General features: G+C 54.8%; 7 protein-coding genes across 7 annotated transcripts; 4 read left to right on the top strand and 3 right to left on the bottom strand.

Moving 5' to 3' along the window:
- Positions 1 to 879: 879 nt before the first annotated feature.
- B0I36DRAFT_382417 (aminotransferase class-III) lies at positions 880 to 2,654 on the top strand (the record flags this gene model as incomplete). Its single annotated transcript, XM_046160911.1, has 7 exons — positions 880 to 1,019; positions 1,090 to 1,680; positions 1,745 to 1,887; positions 1,959 to 2,112; positions 2,182 to 2,263; positions 2,320 to 2,545; positions 2,608 to 2,654. The coding sequence occupies 7 exons, from the start codon at positions 880 to 882 to the stop codon at positions 2,652 to 2,654; spliced, it is 1,383 nt and encodes a 460-aa protein (XP_046015868.1).
- A 2,071-nt stretch (positions 2,655 to 4,725) lies between these two features.
- Positions 4,726 to 6,654, top strand: B0I36DRAFT_96709 (uncharacterized protein). Its single transcript, XM_046163663.1, has 6 exons — positions 4,726 to 5,043; positions 5,135 to 5,207; positions 5,282 to 5,584; positions 5,644 to 5,761; positions 5,834 to 5,898; positions 5,988 to 6,654. The coding sequence occupies exons 1-6, from the start codon at positions 4,867 to 4,869 to the stop codon at positions 6,380 to 6,382; spliced, it is 1,131 nt and encodes a 376-aa protein (XP_046015867.1). The 5' UTR covers positions 4,726 to 4,866; the 3' UTR covers positions 6,383 to 6,654.
- A 320-nt stretch (positions 6,655 to 6,974) lies between these two features.
- On the bottom strand, positions 6,975 to 7,376 carry B0I36DRAFT_361102 (uncharacterized protein; the record flags this gene model as incomplete). Its single annotated transcript, XM_046158434.1, has 1 exon — positions 6,975 to 7,376. The coding sequence occupies one exon, from the start codon at positions 7,374 to 7,376 to the stop codon at positions 6,975 to 6,977; it is 402 nt and encodes a 133-aa protein (XP_046015866.1).
- A 420-nt stretch (positions 7,377 to 7,796) lies between these two features.
- On the bottom strand, positions 7,797 to 10,467 carry B0I36DRAFT_319054 (uncharacterized protein). The gene is made up of 2 exons (XM_046153361.1): positions 10,190 to 10,467; positions 7,797 to 10,089 (listed from the first exon to the last, which is right to left on the bottom strand). The coding sequence occupies exons 1-2, from the start codon at positions 10,248 to 10,250 to the stop codon at positions 7,835 to 7,837; spliced, it is 2,316 nt and encodes a 771-aa protein (XP_046015865.1). The 5' UTR covers positions 10,251 to 10,467; the 3' UTR covers positions 7,797 to 7,834.
- Positions 10,468 to 10,776: 309 nt separating this feature from the next.
- Positions 10,777 to 12,838, top strand: B0I36DRAFT_319052 (amidase signature domain-containing protein). The gene has a single exon (XM_046153360.1). The coding sequence runs from the start codon at positions 10,974 to 10,976 to the stop codon at positions 12,675 to 12,677; it is 1,704 nt and encodes a 567-aa protein (XP_046015864.1). The 5' UTR covers positions 10,777 to 10,973; the 3' UTR covers positions 12,678 to 12,838.
- A 699-nt stretch (positions 12,839 to 13,537) lies between these two features.
- Positions 13,538 to 15,679, top strand: B0I36DRAFT_319049 (major facilitator superfamily domain-containing protein). The gene is made up of 3 exons (XM_046153359.1): positions 13,538 to 13,992; positions 14,061 to 14,428; positions 14,511 to 15,679. The coding sequence occupies exons 1-3, from the start codon at positions 13,709 to 13,711 to the stop codon at positions 15,425 to 15,427; spliced, it is 1,569 nt and encodes a 522-aa protein (XP_046015863.1). The 5' UTR covers positions 13,538 to 13,708; the 3' UTR covers positions 15,428 to 15,679.
- Positions 15,680 to 18,200: 2,521 nt separating this feature from the next.
- On the bottom strand, positions 18,201 to 19,691 carry B0I36DRAFT_347502 (pyruvate dehydrogenase protein X component; the record flags this gene model as incomplete). The annotated part of the gene is made up of 2 exons (XM_046156580.1): positions 18,201 to 19,268; positions 19,380 to 19,691. The coding sequence occupies 2 exons, from the start codon at positions 19,689 to 19,691 to the stop codon at positions 18,201 to 18,203; spliced, it is 1,380 nt and encodes a 459-aa protein (XP_046015862.1).
- Between the last annotated feature and the right edge of the window lie 1,022 nt (positions 19,692 to 20,713).

Below are 20,713 nucleotides of genomic sequence, written 5' to 3'. Positions count from 1 at the left end.
CACTCAAGTATATAAACATTACAAGTGGGAAATGTATGACTATTCTCTCGGTCGTGGATGGATGATGACATTGCACGGTCGGGAGATCCAATGACCTCAATCATGCAATCATTTACTGTCGAAATTCGATGAAGCTCTGGTTCAAGAGCTTGTATGCATGGGTGAGTCGCTACGTCCGCGGTATCGGTGGTTGCTGCTGAGATTGAGGGGAAGGAAAGGTTCATCTCAGTGACTTGTAAAGTGTTTACGCAATCCGCCATGGTTTGATTTTCATCAATGTCTCTTACCCATACACTGCGCGATAACCGATAATCGGCGAGCAGAGAGACGTATGGTGCCTATCGATCAGTACATAACAGCAATTTTGGAAAAGGGAGAGGATAATTGGTGCTGACAGGCGCGAATCAGGCCGATGGCGGACGAAAATAGCGCATGCAGGATCTAAGTCTTCCTTAAGGCTGAATAAAACCAGGCTGTAGCTCTACGTTAAGGAAAGGCGAAGGAGACTTTCCAAAAAGAGGGTGTTCTAGCCGGACTGTGGGAAGCGGCCGCGTAGGATAGATAAGAGGAAAAGGCTGGGGAATCTCCTGGTTTATGCTTTTGCTGTGGAAAGAGAGTGTGGGGAACTTAGTGCGCCGACGCCACTGTTTTTGTGAGGTCCGACGCAGCATCAGGCCTTTAACCGTATCGGGCAAGTACATGCGGGCGTGGAATCCGTCCTTCAAACCTATTATTTAAAGGTCACTATCGAGGTTCTCTATTTCCCTTGGCCGTGTTTGAATCACTCGTCTTCCTCGATGCCGCAACTTCGCCACAGAAGAGACTGCCTGCAGAAGAAAAACATCTCGTGTCTTATTCTCCCCAGCCATACCTTCCATAATGCCCGGTGCTGTCTTGCCCGAGGTGGCTACTCAGATTCCCGGCCCGATCTCGAAGGCCAGCGCAAAAAAGCTCGATGAGGTCTTTGACGCTCGAGCTGTTCATTTTGTCGTTGATTATGATAAAAGCGAGGGCAACTAGTGCGTCACTGCGAATGATACATCCAGGTCCTAAAGCAATGTCCACACCCCGCTAACAATCTGCTTGTAGCATTGTCGATGTCGATGGCAATCGATATCTGGACGTATACTCGCAGATAGCCTCGGTTCCTGTAGGCTACAACAATCCGGCCATGCTGGCGGCTGCTCAATCTCCAGACGTCATCTCAGCGTTGGTTAATCGGCCTGCCATTGGCAATTTCCCATCACGTTGGTGGAACGATATCCTACGCGAAGGGTTGCTTCGTGTAGCGCCTGCGGGCACCGATAAGATTTTCACTGCTCAGTCTGGTTCTGAGGCCAATGAGCTCGCTTTCAAAGCCGCGATGATGCTATGGAGGCGCCGTGAGCGAGGAGAGGGAGTTGCGTGGACACAAGAGGAGATTGAGTCGTGTCTTGATAATGCCAAGCCTGGGTCGCCCGATCTTGCCGTTCTTGCATTCAAGAACTCCTTCCATGGCCGCGGGTTTGGCAGTCTGTCCTGCACGCGTTCCAAGGCTGTGCATAAGCTTGACATCCCAGCCTTCAATTGGCCCAAGGCAGACTTTCCCGTTCTCCAGTACCCTCTTGACAAACACGAGAAGGAAAACGCCGCTGAGGAGAAGCGTTGCCTCGAGCAGGTTGAGATGCTTATCACAAGCTGGTGAGTCCCTGTTCCTGGTGGTCGAAATGCCATTCTGGAGTCTGACTGACCCTGTATGCACCAGGCATTGTCCCGTAACGGCACTGATCATCGAGCCTATCCAGTCTGAGGGTGGTGACAACCATGCTTCCCCTGCCTTTTTCCAAGGCCTGCGGGACATTACTGCAAAACACAATGTCGTGTTTATTGTCGATGAAGTCCAGACAGGTGAGGTCATTCTATGAGAGATGTGCCGCCCCGCCTCTGCAGGAAATTTGTTGACACATGTTCACGCTTAGGCTTTGGTGCTACGGGCAAGTTCTGGGCTCATGAGCACTGGCACCTGAGCAGCCCACCGGACATGATTACCTTCTCCAAGCGTGCGCAGTGCGCAGGGTACTTCTTTGGCAACGAGAAGCTGGTTCCAGACACTGCGTATCGTCAGTTCAACACGTGAGTAAAGATCTGAGTCTTCAGAGAGCAGGTATGACTTGAGACCATGAATTGACAAAGAGCGGACAGCTGGATTGGTGACCCTGCTCGGGTTGTTATGTCGAAGGCTATTATCCATGAAATCCTCGACAAGAACCTCGTCGAAAAATCTGTAAGTGATCCGTGAGCACTACAAAGGTCTCGCTCACATGTTCTGACCTGGAACAGGCGCGTGTTGGTGAGAAGCTCTGGGCAGAACTCGAGTTATTAGCTTTAGATTATCCGGAATTGGTCCAGAACCTACGAGGCAAGGGCAAGGGTGCCTTCCTGGCCTTTGATACACGCGAGCCTGCTGCTCTGGTCGGCAAGATGAGATCGCTCGGCATTAACATTGGTACCTGTGGTACGCGGACTGTTCGTCTTCGTCCTATGCTCATTTTCGGCGACGAGCACAGTAAGTTATTCAGTATCACGTGTGCAAAGTCAAGAGCCTGTACTGATGATCGTGGTGCACAGTTCCGATCCTCATGGATGCTTTCAGAAAAGTGTTTGGCGCGGCTTGAGGGGCACGGCCAGTTCAAACATGCGATAGCGTTTCTTTCCGTTGATTGGATTTCAGGTCAGCCACTGCCTGGCGGTTTGGCGATGAGATGGAGCATGCGGTCGTGTTTGCGGAATTTGGCGTAGTGAGTAACACTAGTTTGGGTCATGTAGACCACAGTTCACATTGCTTCCAACCATCTCGAGTTTGGCACAAGTACCATGCATACCACGGCAATGTCTCAAGACTGGGTGGCTTACACAAATTACATGTAAACGGTTCTAGTGACTCCTCTGTTCCTGTCTATCGGGTTGTGTCGAAGTACTCCACTCTGTTCTGCATCGTGGCTCGGATTGAGTACTGTGCGGAATGAGAATTCGTCTCAGGAGATCGTACACTACGCTGCCGGTGTCCAATATTGTCATATAGTCCTCCGGGTGGTTGATGTCTAATAGGGCCACCGAGCGTGGGGTCATGTAGCGCGCCATATCATACACACCTCGATAATGTATCGTCATACTAGTTTCTTTGCGGGATCCGGTACACTCTGGCTCGGAGGTGGGTGAAAAGGGCCATCACCTGGGATATCATCTGGAGAAGTCTCAGTCGGGTCGTCAAGCGGGGCAGCCACTGTTCGCGGCGACAAGCCTTCTCTGGGGTACGGGGGCTTCCAGCATGTATTTGGGGCTCGCCCAATATACGGTCGGTATGGAACGGAAAGGCATAAGTCTGCGACCTAGTCCTCGAACCCCCCCCTATCCGTGGAGCCCCCAAGTCGTTTTCAAGGGTGCTGGTCTTTGCTGACTTATCGGATTTTGAGCTGCGAGCCACAACCCACTAAAAGACTTCGGTAATCGTGGTCGAATCCTTGAAGACCACTTGGGGGGTCCACCGATAGGGGGTTCGAGGCCTAGGTCGCAAACTTATCATTGAAAAGAGCATTCCGATGGGCATTCAAAGCATACAACCGTTCGTGAGACGCAGCAAGTGAAATGACAGTCTCCTAAACATAATAGCAACCTGTAACTACCAAATAGCGCGGAGTCACTCATGATATCTTTGATTGTCCTTGAATATGGCTGATGGGGCAGGTGTGGTTGCGCGATGAGGTGCCTGCCACCTCGCGGCAAGGGCAGATTGCCGAGGGCCGAGACCCACCCCTAGGCCGGAGGACCCTGCAGTCGGCAGCGCAGCGCGATCTTTGGATCGGTCGAGCAAAATCACTGTAGCACGGACGCGAAAGAGCATCACGGCCGGAGAAGGAATCCCGTGCGGACCAACCATACAGAGAAATTTGCGATGAGGATGTGCAGCAAGGACTGTTATCACGGCAGGGGCCCGTGGCTCCACGGTCGTGATCGGCGGAGCGGCGCGGGAGGCGACGGCGGGGTGGCTTGAGAGCCCGGAGGCTTGGCGGACGGCGTTTTGAAGCCGGCGGAAACTACGAGCCTGGACCTCCGCTTTCCTCGTGCGTATCGTCCGAATGGTGCGGACTGGTCCGCAACAACAACTGCCATGCGGCCAACGGCAGCATCAACCTCTCCTCAGCAACAGCTTCATCAGCGTTGTCATGCCCGGCTCCTCTGCACGCGATGACAGGGACATCTGGCGCTTTATATTCAGAGCCGAGCCGAGCGAGCCACAAGAAAGGAAAGGCCATCCATGAACCTGGATGTACTCACCCGTCCTTGTGCTGTCCATCGCAGAACAAGCACCACGGACACAAAGCCTTGTAGTATTTCTGCTAGTCGAAGCCGCCCCGGCAGGATCCGCAGCAAGAGACTAGTGCTGGGGAGGGGTCCAATCTGACACGCGCTCGGGCTCGATCGTCTGGGACCGAATCTGTAGATCCTGGAGATTCTACTTGGGCCTGGCTTGAAGCGCACAACCGCTTGCAATGTCTGGAAGACCCTGATGATGCTGCAGCCATCTCATTGTGGAGAGGGCCCATGGCGTATCATCGTGCTCCTTCTTCAGACGTCCTGGCTTTCCTATAAGCCGCCCTGCCTGTCCATGTCGCTGCTCATCCAGCCTGGCCAGCTTGCTTCCCTGATCCCACTGCAAGCAGTCGAGAAGCCGGCCTCGCAAGCCTGATCAGAATTTGCTTCACTATCAAGACGATACAGAGTCATCTCGACATCTGCACTGCCAGTTGGCGAGCTTCGTTCCGCCTATACCACCGTTCAGTGCACTCGCAGGCTGGACAGGCCTCACGAGTGCGTAGCCTGTCCAACATGGCTTCTGGACATTCCAATTGGGTCAGCAACCCGGACGAGGACCGCGGGCCCATGGTCGCAGCCGTGCTCTGGTGCCTCACAGCCGTGACCGGCTTCATCCTTGGGCTCCGCATCTACGTTCGCGTCTCTCTGCGTCGCGTGCAATTGGACGACGTCATTCTCCTCTTCGCCTGGGTAAGTCTCGCCATGCCGTGAGAAAAGCTCGGCTAGTTTGCTATTGTGGCCTCCCCGAGGGTGCCCGCTGACCACGCCGTTCACTCAATAGTGCACCCTGCTTGTAGTGTCGATTTTGAACCAGCTCCTTGTCAATCTTGGCTTCGGCATGCATTCACTTGATGGTAAGAACGAAGCCTTTCTCTTGGACAAGTAGAACTAGGACATTCTGCTAATTAGAGTATCATTGGCGTCACAGTACCCTTCGGAAACCTCAACCAGATCGCTACGCTGGGCGCCAGTGGCCTCACAGTCTCTACCATCGGCATCAACGCCGCCAAAATATCCTTTGCAGTCACACTGCTTCACCTCACCAAGAATCTCTGGAAATGGACGAACTGGCTCATTTGGGTTGTCATAATCTCTCTGGTCCTGCTGGCTGTGCCAGTCGCGGTTCTGCCATGGGTTCAGTGTCGACCTTTGGTCAAAACCTTCGTCGACTTCTGGCCTGGCGAGTGTATCGACAAGGCTCATTCTGTGCGTTATGGCACTATCCAGGGTGGTGAGTGCAGTGCTTGAGAATAGCACGTCCAGAGAAACTGATGATGCCTTTCGCTGCAGTGTATTCTGCCATTACCGACTTCACTCTCGCACTGCTGCCATGGAAGATTCTGTGGGCGCTTCAAATGCGCCCGATCGAGAAGGTGGGCGTTGGCATTGCCATGAGCCTTGGCATGGCGTAAGTATTCCCGCCTGGCAGTACAAGACTTGAGCCTGTGCAGGTTTCCGGAATTTGACAAATTGTTATTAGTGCCGGTGCCATGGCCATTCTACGTAGCATGGCACTCTACAAGCTTTCATCAATCGACGTCTCTTGTAAGTTCAACGTTCCAGTCGAGGCCCCCAAGTATGGAGAGCCATCCAGGCCCTGATACGCAAGCTGACGACAGGATCGCAACTGACAGACGACGGTGTGGTTTCAACCATGTGGGCCACTATCGAGCTTTCGGTGACCATAGTCGCCGCCTGCATCCCAGTTTTGCGCGCATTCGTCAAGGAGCAGGTATCGACCATACGGACTGGTCTCAGCAAGAACTCGCGGCTTAAGAGTACCGCCCGCGGGACTGCAGGGAACTCTCGCGCGGGCGGCTCAACGGCTTACCAGCTCACGCGGATGAGTGGCAGGTTTGATGCTCATAAGAACGGGAGGCAATGGTTCACAGTCGCGGAGTATGAGAGTGAGAACGACGCCTTCGAAAATGGTGACCAAGGTGATAAGATGAGAATCTTGCCCGAAGACGCCAAGAAGGAAGACGTCCTGACGACGACAGCCAGCAGCGCTTACAGCACGAACGAGTGAGTCCACTTCGCCCGAGCTAACTGCTGAGCGATACAATGCTGGAGCGAACAAGCAATCTACTCTGTTGGTGTAGGGAGCATATGACCAAGGACGATCTTCATTCTTCTATGCATGCTGCGAGGACTGACAGCGTGGTGTGCATGCTTTACGTGTGATTTGGCTCGAGCGGCAGAAGATCTGGGTCTGGGAAGGCGTTTCCCCATATCAACATCGTGGGGACCAAGTAATACAGTACGACCAGATTAAATGTCGTTGTCCGAAGGTCGTACTGTCCATTGGTATTTATGAGCTGGACATATAATGATGCCAATCCCTACTGGCCATGCAGACCTACTTTGGTGGAGCTCAAAGGCTCCGACGTGGGGAGCCAGGTAGAGGCACTCGGAGAACAGCATACACGCATTCTGCCAGTCATCGGCTTCTCTTGTTCCGTGCTCCATCTATTAGTACCACCCGGCTTGGCACTGAGGCTGCTCCGCAGGCTAGCTAGGCGGGCCATGGTCGAGTAAGCTATGAATCTTAGCCCACGTACCGTACCTGCATTATGCTGATCTACAAAAATGCCCTGATGCCATTCAAGTCGCCAACCCCCCTAGTCCTCCCATTCAGCAGCTTGACCGGCCTGGATCGCGATGAGGCCGCGCTTCACCTTGGTCCGCGGCTCCTTAGGCAGGAGACTAAAAAAGTACGGCATGACGGAAACCAGAATGACGGCGAACCTAGTGAAGATCACCACGGCCGTGAAGCCCGTCTTGTAGCCCAGGCTCTCGCCGCTCGGCCACAGGCGACTGCCCCAGATAATGGACAGGTTGCCCCACGAGTTGACAAAGGCGAGCGCCACGGAGGGCTTCTGGTCGGGCAGGGCCATGGCCTCGGAGACCCAGTTGAGGATCTGCGCACTGCTCGTGTACAGGGCGCCGATGCAGAAACAGAGCATGGCGTAACGGGCCGTGTTGGTGCCGTACATTTGCGCGGAAGTATTTGTCGGGCACATGGCGGACCAGGCACATGGCGGACCAGGGAGATGGTCCACTCTAGCCTCCTGTCCTGTGACTCGGGCGATGGCAGCGAACCAAGTAGGTTTCTTGTTGCACACTTACCACAATCTGGCATGTAGGCGCGGCCCATTGTTGGCAATATCAGTATCGCCCCATGTCATGACGATACGACACCACCGGCTCAATGCCGTTGCGTCACAGTAACTTGGGTGCTATCGGAGCCTATCTGCTGGGTGACTGCTGCCGAGCTTCGTCTATTTCAAAGAACGAGTTGACATTTTGACTATCCGGATCTACGCAATATGTCGGCTCTGACTAGCAGCACTGCTACAATCGTGCGCTTCACATCCATGGCTGCGACGCCCCCAAAAGGTCCGATGTCTCGGAGGCGTGGCTGACTGGTTCTAGCCCTAGAAAGTCGAGGAAGAACTGCCCCGCCTGAGGCTGGTTAGTTCTAGTAACTAGCGACATCTGCCCCCTCAAGGTTGGAATGGTAGGGTGGCAAACTTACCCCTTCCCAATCGTCGTACAAGGATACGTCCCGATCCACTGATGGCTGCATGGAGGCCCAAGGCACATCTTCATTCACTTGTCCGGGCAACAGTCGTTGAATCTGTTCTTCCAGGATCTGTAATCCTGTGCGGATCGCCACGGTGGCTGAACGAACCAGTAAGTTGGGTATGTCATCCTCGCTGCCCCCAGACACCAACGACTCAATCATGACCCACTGAGCAGTCATGAAAACGTAACCCTTGATATTCATGTCGCCACCTTTGATACGGCGCAAGGACCACGCTCGTATGATACTTGCGATTCCCAGACTATCCGGTCGGGGAGTTGCTGGACTGAAAGTGTACTCTTCCCTGTACTGGTGCAGTAAGTCAAGGCCGACAAGAAGTGCCGTATAGACGGGGACCCAGCGGAAGGAGCAGGATGCAAGGGCAGATAATCGAGAAAGATCCGTATCTTTCTCAGTAACGGGGTCTTGATGTGGTGCCAAGGGCTCGCCAGGTGGCAAAGGGGTGTAGACAGCAGCCGGACAAAACGCAGTATTGATCTTGATGGCATTATCGAGGATCACTGTTCTTGAGAAGGCATAAGCCGGCTCCTTCAGCGCCATCTCCTGGTGTGGTATATGCAGTGCAATGAAATAGCGCCGTATCGTACAGTCAAACATCTGTCGTTGGAAAAGGCTGAGTTTACGACCAGAGGCACGTTCGGCGCTCGCCAGCTTACGAGATGTGCTCTTGTGCACAGCGGCCAAGTTCTCGTGCAGCTCCATGGTCTGCTCATATGCACTCGTCGTCCCAAGATCATTGAGAAAACGACAGATCGCGAGACGAGCTGGCAAAGTTGCCCGAAGGGCTAGAGCTAATGTCGTGTCCGTGCAACCGCCCGCTGTGGGATGCAGAGCGGTCGTGACCGTCGCCGGTGACAAATCGGCGTCGTCGATGTCGGATGGCGGCTCTGTGTCAAAGTCGGACAATGACAGCAGCGCTGGACAGCCATTGGTGAGACTTGCCTGCACGTTCAACTCGATGATCGTCCCCCATAGCCGGCGGCGCAACTCGGCCTGGAGAGCATCAGTTGGCGGAAGCCTGCTAGGATCGCGATGAAGGCCCATCTGCATGGCGATCCGCAGGACTGAGCCCGCCGAGATCCAGGCAAAATCGGCATCCACACCCACGAGCTCGCGCGCCATGCATAACAGGACCATACTCTGAAGGTCAGTCATGGTAAGTCGCTTCTTGAAGGATGGGGCTATCATCCACCACTGCGCCTCAAACACCCAGCGGATGGCCGTATTTCGCATCGAGAATTCCGCATCATAGACTGTGCAGCCGATAGCCATGACGAGGTGCAGCTGCACCATAAAGGATGGATCAATGGCACTGGGAGTGGTCCATGCCTCCTCGTAACGGGATGTGAAGGATGGCACGTGTAGGACACGGTAGACAGATTCGGAAATGCGGAGATAGTTTTTGACCAGCTCGTCTGCAACATGGCGAGGAGGCAGGTCGTTTCCAGGAGTTCGGGAGCACATATCGGGAAGGCGGCTAGCCTTGATTCGCTGCCCAAGCGTCTTGCATTTGTTAAGGAGCAGAAAAATATCCGAGCTCATAGCCTTGATGACTTCGGACTGGAAGGTGTCATGGATCATTTTGTAGAGCAAGACCGCATTGGCCCAGTGACTCTGACCGAAATAGCGAGTCTTGGACATGACGGCACGAGGCATGATATGCAGTTTTCTCGAAGGGACCGAGTGAACGCACTCATCGGGCTGTTTGGGCGTGGGCACATGCACTGTCCAGGCATGCCGCGCGCTCGTCTTGTCGGCATGGGCCAGCCGGCGTTCGAGTTCTGCAACACGCTGCTGCAAGCCATCGACGTGCAGGGAGGATACAGATGACGAGGCGAGGCTGGGCCCGCTCGCCGAGATGGAACTCACATCGTCACGGCTTACCGTAGACGATGCCGTAGACCGGCCCAGGCCTGCTTCTGCCCTGGGCTCGAAACCGAACCTCAACTCGGGGGAATGAGATGGCCGAGCAGGACGGACTGGATCCGAAGCTGGTCTTGTGACCGGGCCTTGAGAGGTTTCGAGAGACCGGTGACCATGCTCATCATAGGCGCATGTCTTGTTCTTGGACTTGGAGCAGTTGCCACAAGGCACCTGTCGGTCACAACGAATTTTTGATCTCCGACAGCCTGCGGATGAATTAGAATGAAGTTGTAGGTGTTAGGGTCCCATGTCTGGTAGTAGCCACCTCCAAGATGCAGGATAGCGGCGAGGGGAAGGGTCGCATACTGATACAAGCCAGAGCAGGGCGGCGGCGGCGGCGGTCGACTTTCCCAGTGGCTTCGCTCATGGTCGGCGGGAAGTGGCTGCACCGAGCAGCTCGGCCTGAGGAGGTGCCGTGTAAGTCGGGCTCGGATGTGCTACGCAGCACAGACTGCCCCACAGGGATCCGTGGTCGCGGTCACGACGTGCGCGGTTTCCAGGCGTTGATGAGTGTGTATTGGAGAAGTCTCGAGGAGCATGGCTGCGCAGATCAAGTCTGCTCGGGCGAGAATCGCATCCTTCGCATTGCGAGCAAGTGAGCACCAGGAAGGGTGTACTGCCTGTGCATGGCACAGAATACTTTGATGGCCGAGGGCAGATGCGGCCTCGGGGCTAAGGAATGGGAGAATCGGCCGAAAAATACTCGGGGGTACTTGTCTGACCACAACCGACTTGCGCAGTCCTAATTGGCCACGATACCCATTGTGGAACGGACGGGGGTTGGCACGCGATGGGGCCTACCCCGGCCAATAAGCGACTAGAAGGTGGGAGGGTGCCAAGGCAGCAACAATGTCAAGGCTGATCGCTACGCTTCATCTCCCAAAATATCTCGGGAGCAGCAAATGGCGCATCTCAAGGAGGAGCAAATGCCTCATTCAGGGATACATCAGAGTGCCTAACTAAGCAATTGGTGCTTTCTGGAGGCACACAAATGGCGCGCACCTCATACCATTCATTATTTTCCCTCTGCAAGTTGCAACTACATAAATAGCTCCCTGTACCGGGATCCTCATTCTAAAGCTGTGCGAGCATGGTTGCCTCAACTATCACAAAGATCATGGCCTTCCGTCCTGTATCTACCGTCCTCCTCGCCCTTACATCCATGATTCGGCAGCCAGTCACTGGCTCGCTTGCAGATGCGGGCTCGGACTCGGACCATGTTCCTTCTCTGCTGGATACCTCAATCACCGAGCTTGCCATGCTGCTCGACACAGGTCGCTTGACCAGTCACGACCTGACACAGCTCTATATTGACCGCATCGTTGAGGTCAACGATGAATTCCATGCAGTCATCGAGATCAATCCTTGTGCCTTGGCCATCGCCACCGAGCTTGACAGGCAGCGCGCTGCAGGACTTGCCAAAGGACACCTTTTTGGGATCCCCATCTTGGTCAAGGACAACTACGGCACTACGGACAGTATGCTGACCGGCGCCGGCAGTGTCTGTCTTGCTCCGGCTCCAGCTACTGTCGAGGCCACCGTAGTGACAAGACTGCGCAATGCTGGTGCCATCATTCTTGGCAAGACCAATGCGGACGAATTCAGCGGTGCGCGAGGCATCAATGTGACTGGCGGCTGGAGCGCTCGTGGCGGGCAGACTTTTGGTGCGTATGTCGAGCATCAGAGCCCGTGTGGCAGCTCGGGTGGTAGTGGTGTAGCGGCGTCGCTCGGCCTCGCCGCGGCTGCTCTGGGCACGGAGACTGCCGGCAGCATCACCTGCCCGGCCGCCTATAACAATGTTGTGGGAATCAAGCCGACCGTGGGCACGACGTCACGTTACGGTGTCGTACCGGTCACACTTCGTCAGGACACGACCGGTCCCCTGGCTCCGAACATCGCGGATGCTGCTCTCATCCTTGACGTCATGGCTGGCGTCGATCCTCTGGACAATTACACCCTTGCGCAGCCGTGGGATGGTCCGCCGAGCTTCATGGCCGCCCTTCACACTTCTGCACTGCATGGAAAGCGCCTTGGTGTTGTCTGGCTTGACTTCAACCCACTCTCCCCGTCCGATTGGGTGAATAAGAACGAGACCAAGACTGTCTTTGATGCTAGTCGCCAGTATCTCGAGGCTGCAGGTGCCGTGCTCGTCGATGTGCCGTTGTCTTCAAGTTCCGTGCCATTGGGCTCGCTCATCAGCTGGGTCAGGGGCAACATGAGCATTTACGAGACGCCAGATCTTCGGGACGGCCTGCAAGCATACATTGACACCATCCCAGCCGATATCGGCACTGTGCACAGCCTCGAAACCCTCATCGGCTGCATTGAGAGCGATCCCCGTGAGCGGGCCACCACGTACAGCTACGAGTCTCTCGTGGCAGCAGCCGAAAGTGATGTTTCGGCTGGCAGCGAGGAGGTGTGGGAGGCGCACTTAGCGGCTTCAGGGTTGACGCGAAGCCTCGTAGTCGAACTGATAGAAGATAATGATGTCGACGCGCTAGTGTTGCTGTCAGATCTGGCACTGGTGTTGGGTGCAGCGGCCGGTTTGCCTATCGTCACTGTACCTATGGGTTCGCTCGGAGCAGATTCGCAAACGGAGTGGGACTCTACAAACACGACGATACAGTCGGCACCAGGGATCCCGTTGGGTTTGAGCTTTTTGGGAGACCGATGGTCAGACGTGGAGCTTGTGAGCTACGGATATGCATACGAGCAGGTCTCACAAAAGCGGTCGTTGCTCAAGCCGTACCTCCAGCCACGTAGCGATCTTGCATCTGTGCTGGGACATGCATGACCACTATGGGGTTGCTGGCGAAAAGGATGGCGTTGAGGAGAGGTAGCGCTGTGGCAAGCGACGCAAATGAACATAGAACCCCCCCCACGCGCGCACGTACAACTTATAGACTAGTGCGAACCGTCAGCTTTACGTATTTTTATGGTTCCTCTGCCCGCCAATTATAAATCCCGTCCGATAGGTGCTCCAGGGGGTTTTGTGACGCCCCGTGACGCGGCTCGGATCGGAAAGGTCCATGGGCGGAGCTTGCAAACTCCGCCCCTCGAGTGGGCTAGTCGCAGCTCAGCGTGCTCGCCAAATGATCAGGTCAGGGTAAGCATTTACACGCCCGCACAGACGTTTACGGGCCTACCAGCGAGGCCTTCCGAGTCAAGTGAGGTGATGCACATATTGTAGACAGCATTTCAGGGCACCTCGTCCGCCGTGGGGGGTTGAGCAATGCAAGCCCTGCTGGGATGAGGCTCAAATCAAGCTTTGCGCCAGTGATGATAGTGTGGGGGGCAGGCTCGGCAGAGTGCCGCTGTGCACAAGCATGGGCGTACAGTAGATATGTGGTGTTGAAACGACGAAATACAACGAGGGAACCCCCGGAACAGTTGGGGAAGCGAACTCGGGGAAAGGTGGAGGTGCGGGAGAGAGCAAGGAGGAGGCCCGGGATAGTGGGCCGTCGAGTGCCAAGCCGCCGAGAAAACGCCCCTGCCCGGCACCTACGCCCAGGATCTACACGTCAAGTGGGGCCTTTTCAGCGCCAGGGCCCTGGCTTTGCTCTACACCATCCATGGATGTCCTTCAACATCTACCAGGTGAACACGCGACCTCCTCGAACTGCTCGCTTCCGAATTCCCCACACCACCGCCCATGGGGCCACCCGCAGAACGTGGATATCCCGCAAAAAACTCTGCTCCAGCGCCATGATTCCTCTACCACAGAAGCTGGGGCCCCAGTCCCTGCCAGGTCTATAAGAACGACCGCCTGCCGCGCCCCGGGTTGCGTCTGAGAGTTCCCCTGCAAGCCTCCAAACACTGCCAGCCATGTCAGACACACACAAGCAGCAAGTCCAGACAGTCGAGGGCTTAGCCCCAGCTGTTCAGACCGCTTCTACTGCTCAACAGCTCCTCAGCGCCATGGACCCAGCCCACCGAGCTTCTGTCGAAAAGTCTCTCATCAGGAAACTCGACACGCGGTGTTCTATCTTTGTTCTTATTTATATCCTAAATTATCTTGATCGCAATGCGATTGCCAGTGCTCGATTGAAAGGCCTGGAAGCAGACCTCAATCTCGATTACAACCAATATGCCACGTGTCTTTCTATTCTGTAAGTTGGGCACCGCAGAGTTCCAGAAAACTTGGACAAGAATGTAACCGATTTCACCAAACCGACAGTTACGTTGGCTACATTTTGATGCAAGTCCCATCAAATATGATAGTCAACAAGATTGCGAGACCTTCCCTCTACATCGCCGCGGCCATGCTGTTCTGGGGACTGATCTCGACACTGAGTGGCGTCGTGCACAACTTTGCCGGCATGGTGACGGTCCGCTTCTTCCTCGGGTTTGTCGAAGCGGGGTTTCTCCCGGGAGCTCTTCTCATCCAGAGCAAGTGGTACACTAGGCGCGAGCTCACCCTCCGCAACGCCATATTGTTTTGCGGCAACATCATCTCGAATGCCTTCTCTGCACTTGTAGCCGCTGGCGTCCTCTCCGACATGCAGGGTGTACTTGGCTGGGCCGCCTGGCGGTGGCTCTTCTGGAGTAAGTATTTCAATCGGCGACGTTGTAGACCGTGCTCGAACGAACCAAGTAGCCCTGACTAAGACTCTTTTCTGTGATTTAGTTGAGGGAGCGATAACGATGGCGGTTGCCATCGCGGCGGCCTTTCTCCTTCCAGACCTGCCGCATAACTCGCGTGGTTTCACTGCGGAGGAGCTTGCCGTCGCGCAGCTGCGTATGATCGAGGATGTTGGCGAAGCCGATGTCGACGAGGAAGGCCAGAACGCGTTCACCGGCCTCAAGATGGCGCTCACCGACGTCAAGGCATACGTTATGGCCTTGACTCTTACCGCTTATGTCATTGGCCTTTCCTTCAACGCATTCTTCCCCACCCTTACGAAGACCCTTGGCTTCGATTACGTGCCGACGCTCCTTATGTCTGCGCCTCCGTGGTTCTTCGCCTGCATTGTTTGCCTGATCAACGCTATCCACGCAGACCGGACGCAGGAGAAGTTCTGGCACATTGTAGGCCCCATTCTAGGTGGAATTGTGGGCTTCGTCATCAGTATGTCGACACTCAACGTCGCCGCGCGCTACATTGCCCTATTCCTGCAAGCCAGCGCCTACGCCGGCTTCATCGTCTTCTATTCGTGGATTTCTTCCTCGTTTCCTCGCCCGCCAGCCAAGCGTGCTGTGGCCATCGCCTTCATAAATGCATTCTCTCAGCTGGGCAACGTAGCTGGTTCGTACGTCTGGAACCTCAATGGCGATGGTTACTACCGCGGCTCATATGGCATCGTCACTGCCATGTTCGGTCTCACCATTGTGGGCTGCTTCGCCTTCCGCTACATGCTGAAGAACCTCAACAACGAGCTGGAGCATCTAGAGACAGCAGGCCTAGAGGCGAACAAGTCTCAGGAGGATATGGCCGGCACTGTGCCGGCTTCAGCACCCGACGTCGTCTCCTCTACGGGTGTTGAGATTCATGACCATCCCAACGAGGCTCTCCGCATGGCGAAGGGCTTCAGGTACCTTGTATAGGAGATACTTCGTAGTGCGTAGACGTATGGATCCCGTGCATAGGCACTCTGAATGGACGGAGCTTTGCAGCTCTGATTGAATGATGCATGAAACAACCACCGCTTGGGTTTGCGAAAGATTTCAGGTGGAGAGCATTGGAACAATATCCTGGCGTAAATACATACGGCAGATAAAATCAAAGGCATGTAAAGCCATTGCAGAGCCCGAATGAACGGAAAGGTCCACGTGGGCGATGCAAATTGATACTGAAAACAAGCCACTCGCCCTGTGACTTAGTGGTTGGTTCCCATGGCGTGCCTTTTCACCACCTCCAGAGGTAACGCTCCTGGCACTGGGCTTACTCGTGGAAAAGCTTAGACTGTGTGTCGATGGCCCGGACAAGCCCCGCTCCCGAGACGAGGGACACGGGTAACAGGGCGCTCCTTGTCAGACAGGTTCGTCTTCTTGTTGTGTAGATACTTGTACCAGGTCCAGCTGGCATCAACTCCGGTCCAGGTGCCGAAATATCGCGCTACCTCAAGTCGCGGCAAGCCGTAGGCAAGGTCATGCAGATATCGGTCCGTTTCTGACCGTGCACTTTGTTGTCTTGTAGAATAGCACTGCGAATGTCATATCTGGCGTCGTAGTCCAAGCCATTATAAAAGAGCATCTGACCGACGTCATAGCTCAATCGGTAATTTGCACAGTGACCCTTCCTTCCCACGGTCCACACAAGCATCTGAATGGCCTTGGCGGACAACCCAGTCGACTTGGACATCAATGTGTTTGGCAAACGCGGCAGAATAGGACAGACCGAATTCGCTCCCCGACAATGGTGGACCATCGCGTCATATAGCACGAGCAGCAGCGACGCCCTTGAGAGGGTTACTGATCTCACTGGCATAACTTGCCGGGAGACTGGATGGAATGCCTGTGTTGTATGTAGACGATTGTGGCTGGCCCATGATCCCACACAGCCAAATCCCTGCGCCAGGGGATCACGGAGGTTCTAATCGGAAAATGGGGGAAGTCCAAGGCGGTAGCTTCATGGACGGTACACCAAAGCTTCCATAATGCTTTATTGTCGAATGTGTCATCAAGTGTCTCTCGAAAGGTTATTCGGCACATGCTTTGAACCCTCTTATAGAACAGGCAGATAACGAGTATTCTAGCTTAGCTGGATCGATCAACTTGAGAATTTCTCATGCAAGTACCGTTGAACCATGCTGGGTAGCATCACCGGTTCTGGCAGTAACCGTAAAACTCGAGCCTTCAACCCGACCTGGCGTAGAATGGAGTGAACTTCTGACACTGGATTTAGAGGAATCAGATACCCGTAATATGCAGGGGCCAACTATGAATAACAGGAATTGATTGAAAGACTCAATCGCGAGCGTGAGATCTCACGAAACGACCTATACCACACCAGTGTTGGTGCCTAGAATGAACTGCCTCCAAAATACAAGCACATTCTGAAATCTTTGTTGCCACAAGTCGCGTGCAGAACTGCATCAGCTCTGGTGTTGCCCATATGTGACCCGTCCTGTCCGGATGGCAAACATGACTATCCTCCACAAGCGTAGGTCAGGAGCCACGGATAGTGTCTGAACTAGGCTGGGGTGACACGCCTTGGAACTACTTTAGCTACCGAAGTATTGATATGACAACATCACTCAAGGAGCCTCTATATCTTAAAGCAAGCACGAATAGCTGCGGCGATGATGAAGGCGAGGCAGGGTGTTGACACCAAACCCCGAGAAATAGCTAAAACCGAACGACGAGTGTGGTGAGTGGCAGCATCGTACGCACGATCAGAACAATGTAGTGAAGCCCGCCGCGGACAGCACTGCAGGGTCTCAAGTCCACACACGTATAACACTCTGACAATATCCAACATATGGAACAAAATTTTGAACACCCTCCGCGACTTGCTGGCTGGCAAGCGATGCCTGTCAAGACCATCGTATAGGTATCCCTGGCGATCGCGACGTGCTGTTCCGTAGGCTTTACTTGTGGGTGCATGACTCGAATGCCATGCTGACTAGCTTCAGTAGAAATGAGAACCATTTCGCGCCTGGATTTAGAATGTTAAGATTAGAGCATTTGTGCGACAGCGCGAGGTTGCTCTTGACAACTCACCACAAAGCACGAGTAATGCACAAGCCAGCTGATCTCAGAGGTTGCCTACGTTTTGTTATTTTTTCTTTTATTTATTTTGCAAACAGCACCTACGTTACATCGGTATAACGCAGGCTACCAAAACCTGCAAAGGGTTTGGTAGAGAGCATCAGCCTGGTCCATCGTTATCGCTTCAACGGGTCACCATGGGAGTGATCGTCTATTGGCGGTTATCCCACCGACTCTGTCCCTGCAGACCTCAAGCTTTCGCCTTTACGGTTATGGGTGCAACTAAATACCACGTCGCACCACGTCGGCTCTATGACTCACTTGATAATCTCGTGCCAGAGTGTTCACGAAACGTGGCTCGTGGATCGGGAGCCTTTGCCACGTGGGCTTTACCCAACGAACTTCAGACGCCAAGCAAAAAGTGACTCGAGGTTGGAGAGTCGAGGTCTACATGTTCCAAAGTTCCTGTTTTGGTATTATTACAAAAGCAGATTCATGAGTATGATGCTAATGACTGTACACGTTTGCACAACCCTGCTTCTTGTCGTCCCCCTCGTCTAGTTCGAAATCGTTCGTTGTGACCCAAAAGGTTTCCTATCATGGTTCCAAGACGCCCGTAATTTCCCTCAGTCGTGGTATAATTCTGTTTTACTAATAGGTGGAGCTTCTACAGCAGCAGCTCCAGAGGGTTCTCAAGAACCTTCTTGAACTCCCGGATCCACTCGGCACCAACGGCACCATCAATGACCTTGTGGTCGAAGCTGGCGGTAACGGTGATCTGGTCATCCCAAGAAATGGTAGTGCCCTCTTCGGTCTCAACGGGAATGGCGGTCTTCTTTGTGGTGCCGACAGCGAGGATGGCGGCTTGAGGGGGGTTGATGACGGCCGTGAAGTTGTCGACGGCGGCGTTCATGCCCATGTTGGAAATGGAGATGGTACCACCCTGGTATTCCTCAGGCTTAAGCTTGTTGTCACGAGCCTTCTTGGCGAGCTCCTTGACCTTGTTGGAGATGGACTCAAGGCCACGGCCCTCAACACCAGTGACGATGGGCGTAATGAGGCCAGTCGGGGTAGAGACGGCAACAGAGACGTCCACGGAGTTGAACTGGCGAATTGCATCACCCTGCCACGAGGCGTTGACGGTAGGAACCTTCTTGCTGGCGACAGCAATGGCCTTGATGAGGAAGTCGTTGACAGAGAGCTTGTACTTGCCATCGGCGGAGCTGTTCAGGGCCTGGCGGAGCTTCAGCAGCTTGGTGACCGAGATGGAGCTGCTGACGAAGAAGTGCGGGTTGTTCTGGGTAGACTCTTGCAGGCGCTTGGCGATGGTCTTGCGCATGTTGGAGAGGGGAATATCTTCGAAGGCAGCACCAGCGCTGGCGGCAGGGGCAGCGGGAGCGGAGCCCGACTTCTTGACGTCGTCCTCAGTGATCTTGCCGCCGGGGCCAGAGCCCTTGACGCCGGTGAGCGAAATGCCGTTCTGTTTGGCGAGGCGTCTGGCGGCAGGGCTAGCGTTGGGAGCACGGTCGAGAGAGCTCTCGATCTTGCCCTCGCTAGAGTATTGCTCGGGCTCTGGGGCAGGCGTGGGGGCGGACGTGGACTCGGAGGAGTCAGACTTGGGCTCGTCCTTGGTCTCCTTCTTGGCCGGAGCCGAAGACTCGCCGCCGGCGTCGGCAAGACTGAAAGACTCGAAAGCGGCAATGTCGGTGCCCTCCTCAACCAGAACGGCAATGGGCTATACGAAAGAGAAGCAGTAGTTGTTAGCGACAGCTGGATCGAAACCCGGCCAGTAAACGGGGCGAGGAAGGGCAAGAGTCTCCCAAATCCGAGCCTAATGACAACTTACGTTACCAACTGGGACGTCCTTCTCGCCAGCGTCCTTGAGGATCTTGGCAATCACACCCTCCTCTTGGAATTCAAAGTCCATTTGAGCCTTGTCCGTCTCGATTTCGACGAGGACGTCGCCAGGGGCGATGGAGTCGCCGGCCTTTTTCTGCCAGGCGCCAATGTTGCCTGCAGTCATCGTGGGCGAGAGGGCGGGCATCTTGACGACCTGATGCGGCGGGAACGAGGCATAGTATCTGGCGAGGAGGGACTGAGTGGCACGCAGGGTGGTGCTGGGCGCGAGGACTCGCCTCCGGAGGACGTTGGCAATCATGGCTGTGTTGGCTGCGGCGGATCGGCCCTGTCAAAGACAATGAGGTGGTTACGAGACGATGGGAGCTGGCCACAATAAGAGGCCGAGGGGAAACGGCGGCGGGATGGCGTGAGGGACGGCGTTGAGGCAGGCAGGGCCGTTTAGGAGAGGGAAAAAAGTAGCTGGCAGGTGCAGCGCGAGATAATTCGCTATCGACGAGTCCCCTGCGCAGGCTGGAGCTGCACCTCTCTCACCTCTCTCCGAGCTTGCTCTCTCACCTTGCCTGCCAGCACCACCACTCAAGGGCAGGGGCCCATCAGAAAAATAAAACGACCCCAAGTGGAGCACGCCTGGCTGGGACTTGAGCCGTGCCCGGCACTGTTGGGACGCCGCCAAAGATGGTGCAACGGCCACCAAAGTGACAGTACGGATAGTGGCGGGGTTGGACATGGTCATCGGAGCAGGTCGGGTCCCTCCCCAACAACAATGTCAACACTTTGACGCTACTCGACTGGCAGCTGTGCCCAGGCGGAATTGCACGCTCGAGCCCACCCTCACCTCGTGCCGTTTTGATTCTCCTAGTTGCCCACCAGTTTGACAAGGAGAGACTGCAAGACTACATTTGACAACCAGTACTACGAGCGTACCTACGCAAGGCTCTCTACTCAGTCGCGCCCGTATGCTCAGCCTCGAGTTTGTCGCCTGCCAGATGGGCGCGACAGAAATGCCGCGCTCCTGAGCGCTCATGCCTTAAGTAACGTATATCAGAAGCGCCTTGGACCGAGAGTGTAGCCCTTTTTGCGCATTGGGAGATGGTTTATACATGAGCAAGCAGCTGGACGAATACACTACTCTCTTTCAGGCTTTGCAGAAGCCCAATCAGGTCGTAATTGGCTGAGAGTCAACATCGGCCCTCGTCTCTCGGGCTAATAACTTTCCAAGCTTGGCAAGCTCCGTGTCGCTGTGGGCAAGCGCCTAAACAATGGACAATTGTCCGATGTGTCCTCAACGAGCATCGCTGGACGGGTACTCCAAGAGCCTAG

The sequence above is a fragment of the Microdochium trichocladiopsis genome (assembly GCF_020744255.1).
Source record: "Microdochium trichocladiopsis strain MPI-CAGE-CH-0230 chromosome Unknown B0I36scaffold_3, whole genome shotgun sequence".
NCBI classification, from domain to species: Eukaryota; Fungi; Ascomycota; class Sordariomycetes; order Xylariales; family Microdochiaceae; genus Microdochium; species Microdochium trichocladiopsis.
Note: the sequence above shows the minus strand (reverse complement) of the source record. Positions and strands in the feature narration are given on the sequence as shown.